This window comes from Etheostoma spectabile, chromosome 15, assembly GCF_008692095.1.
Source record: "Etheostoma spectabile isolate EspeVRDwgs_2016 chromosome 15, UIUC_Espe_1.0, whole genome shotgun sequence".
NCBI classification, from domain to species: domain Eukaryota; kingdom Metazoa; phylum Chordata; class Actinopteri; order Perciformes; family Percidae; genus Etheostoma; species Etheostoma spectabile.
This window is the reverse complement of record NC_045747.1, coordinates 10,478,996-10,482,285: the sequence shown is the minus strand read 5'-3', so window position 1 is coordinate 10,482,285 and position 3,290 is coordinate 10,478,996. Positions and strand designations below refer to the sequence as shown.

The following is a 3,290-nucleotide window of genomic DNA, read 5'->3' as shown; positions in this document are numbered from 1 at the left end:
ACACACACACACACACACACACACACACACACACACCCCTGCTTAGCACTCATAATATAAATGAACTAAAGAAAACAACACCTTTTTATAGCAGAATGTAAAGAAATGTAAAAATAAAAGCGGAAAAATGAAAAAAGACGGAAGACAGCAAATCAAAAGGAACAATTGGTAAAATTGACAAGTGGAAACACAATTATAATAACAACTCGGACAGAGAAAATAAGTTTGTGTGTGTTTTAATGAGAGTGGGATTCAGACCCGCTGCTGTCAGGTAAGCATGAGAAATACTTTCTGCTACGGCTTTCCTATCTATTTTTAACTTGCTCATTTACTTAAACCTGAAACTAGTTTGACAGACTGATATACAGCATCACAAACACCTGTAACACCTAATAAAGTCAAAATATCTGCTGATTCACCATCTCTAATAAATGCTTCTAAGCAAGACGAGGAAATGGAAATACTCCCAATCTTCTCATGACTGCTCGTCAGAATATTTAGTGAGTCTGGTGTAGAAGATCTCTGTCCATAGAGTGGATGTAACATGACAGGGATTCAGAGATATGTGAGTATGTTAAGCCTTTCAAAGCTTTATATACAAGTTAAAGGAATTTTAAATATAACTGGAAGCCAGCACAGCATATCTAAACAAGGTGTGATATCCTCTTTCTTGTGTTTGTTATGAAGTCTACCCTATGATCTATGATTTTTAGGAAAGCCTTAACATAATACAATCTTCTTAGAATAAAAACATGGGTTAACCTTTCAACAAACTGATGCATGAGCTATAGCCTATTTTGGCTTGATTTAGATGAAAAGTCTTAGATTTGGTGGCAAAAAGAATCTTAGATTTGCCTTGGTAGAAGTTGACTTTCATCTTCTGAAGATTTTCAATAGACAGGGGAGGCAAGGAACATAAGGTGCTGAAATCACTGGGCACGACGGAAATACGTAGCTGTAAAACACCGGGGAAAGTTCACACTGTTCTAATTACACTACTCAGCATGTAGAATGAGAAAAGAAGTCAACCAAGGCAGCTTCCTTTGGCAACATCAAAAGGAATGTCACAGGTCCGATCCACATCATCACCTGGTAATTAATGTGCAGAATCAATTAAATGTGTGCTCAGAGACGCCTGCCGATGTGCCCACGTGGTCAATATGCCAATTTTGTGAAACCGTACCAAAACAGGTGATATGATAAGAATCTATGAGATAAAAAATAATCTAAACATAAGTGAAAAGTAAAAGGTATTGGCTCATGTTTGCACACAATTTGTTCTACAGTACTGCAGCAGTGCAGAAATTAACTAGGCTACACAAAAACAGACAAAACAAATAAGCAGTGCTGAGAACCACATTGCTCTTACATGGCCATGTCTTTTACATTCCTTTAAAAGCCTTGCTGCTGCAGTCTGTACTAATTGATGACTGCTGTGGTCTTCTACACAACGTGCATGAATCAGCTTTCCAAGGTTAGCAAAGGATTTTTTTTAAACTTCTGCTGTGGAAAAAACAGGGCTGTAATTGCTCTTAATTTCTTTGTTAAAAAGAGATGATTGGATTGACAATCAGTCACAAGTTTTATGCCACAGGCTTAACATTAGCCAAGGGACTAGCATGATGAGACTCAGGGAAATGAATGGAATTTGTAACTAAATACAGCCTCTGGTCCTGTAAAATAAACATTACATTTATAATGTAATGCTTGCAGACTTGGATTGTTTGTAGGCTTCCTTGGTCACATACAGTATATATATATATATATATATATATATATATATATATATTATAGATATACCACACAAACACCACACACACACACACACACACACACACACACACACACACACACACACACACTATGTAAAGCATGTGTGTTGCACTCACCCCCTTGCAGTGTCCATTCAGTGACTTTGTGGCTGTAGGTGCCCCGGCCTGCTCCATTATAAGCCGCCACTTCAATTTCATAGTTGGTCCAGATGATGAGGTCCTCCAGAAGCAGACTGGTCTGGTCTGGGTTGGTGATGTTTTTCATCTGACAATCCACTGGGAGCCCCGACAGACAATACCTTGCAGAAGAGTGAGTAATCGATAAACAGAGCGAGGAGGGATACAGACAGACAGAGACCACACAGACATACAACATTTTAAAACAGATTTTCCTAAAAAAGAGAGGGAGGAGAGTGGTAAAGGACGGAAAGCCATGCCCGAAATGGTTAACAAAGGGGAGGTGACAACAGATGATTGGAGGGGAAGGTATTTAATTGGCACCAATTATTCTAATGCAGCAGTGAACAAGAATGATGCAAAATGGAGAGGAGCAAAATGAGCTGACATGACAGTTATTATCACATCTTAATGGCATTGGCCCAGAGAGTACATAATGCAGCCTGTCATGGTCTTCTTACCTGATGATGTAGCCCTGGAGTGGCCCATTCTGATGGCTCTCCGGGGGTGGCTGCCATTGGATCATGATGGACTGATTGGTGCGGCCACTTGCGATGACTGTCTGAGGGGGGGCGCTGGGAGGCTCCTCAGGGAGAGTTAATCTGCAGCAGCAAGGAAAGAAAAAGGAAAAGAGAGGTTAAGTAAGAGACAAAGAGTGAAACCATGCATTCATTATCGGTAGTTTCTGCATATTTCTATCCTATTTCATCATAGGCATCAAATCATAATACAGCCAGCTATTTTATTTGGAACACCATAAAGAATAGTTGGGAAACTTGTGGCTGTGTCTTTGTCCAAAGCATATTCTCCATAATACTGTCAGCGGAGGGACATCTTGCTATGGCAAGACAAGGATCAAAGAGGCCAATGGCGAAAATGGAGCAGCACAATAGAGAGACAGTGTGAGTAAGAGAAAGATATAAAAGAACAAGAAAGAGATACAGGCAGACTTTTCCCTAAAGCCAATTTAAGATGACATCTTGATTTCTTCCCAGTGCACCGGAGCACTGCTCTGAAGGAGATGAAGCAGAGTGTTTAGGATCAAAGAGGTGTGCCCGAGAGATGCCTCAGAAAAGCCCTGCACTCTCACTGACGCCCAGTCACCCTCCTGTGGTGTGCTATTGTCTGGGCACATTCACACAGAAACACTCTAAAAGAGTGTGTGGTGAAAAAGGTATGTGAAGGGTAGTGATGGCTTGTGAGGGAGCTCCTTGCTGCAGGTATAAAAACAACAAATGGGTTGTGTTGATGCGGACAAGGTCGGACAGTGGTGTGTGTATAGGTGATTCATGATGAGCTAGGAATGTGTGTGTGTGTGTGTGTCTGTGTGTGTGTGTGTGT

At 40.8% G+C, this 3,290-nt stretch overlaps 1 protein-coding gene across 2 annotated transcripts in view; it reads right to left on the bottom strand.

Moving 5' to 3' along the window:
* Nucleotides 1–3,290, bottom strand: part of sdk2a (sidekick cell adhesion molecule 2a) — an 87,158-nt gene that overhangs the window by 20,480 nt on the left and 63,388 nt on the right. For both annotated transcript variants that reach the window (XM_032537158.1, XM_032537159.1), the window contains exons 16-17: nucleotides 2,411–2,551; nucleotides 1,890–2,071 (exon numbers count right to left, since the gene is read on the bottom strand). In XM_032537158.1, the coding sequence (XP_032393049.1) occupies nucleotides 1,890–2,071; nucleotides 2,411–2,551 (323 nt within the window). The remainder of the gene's footprint in view (nucleotides 1–1,889; nucleotides 2,072–2,410; nucleotides 2,552–3,290) is intronic.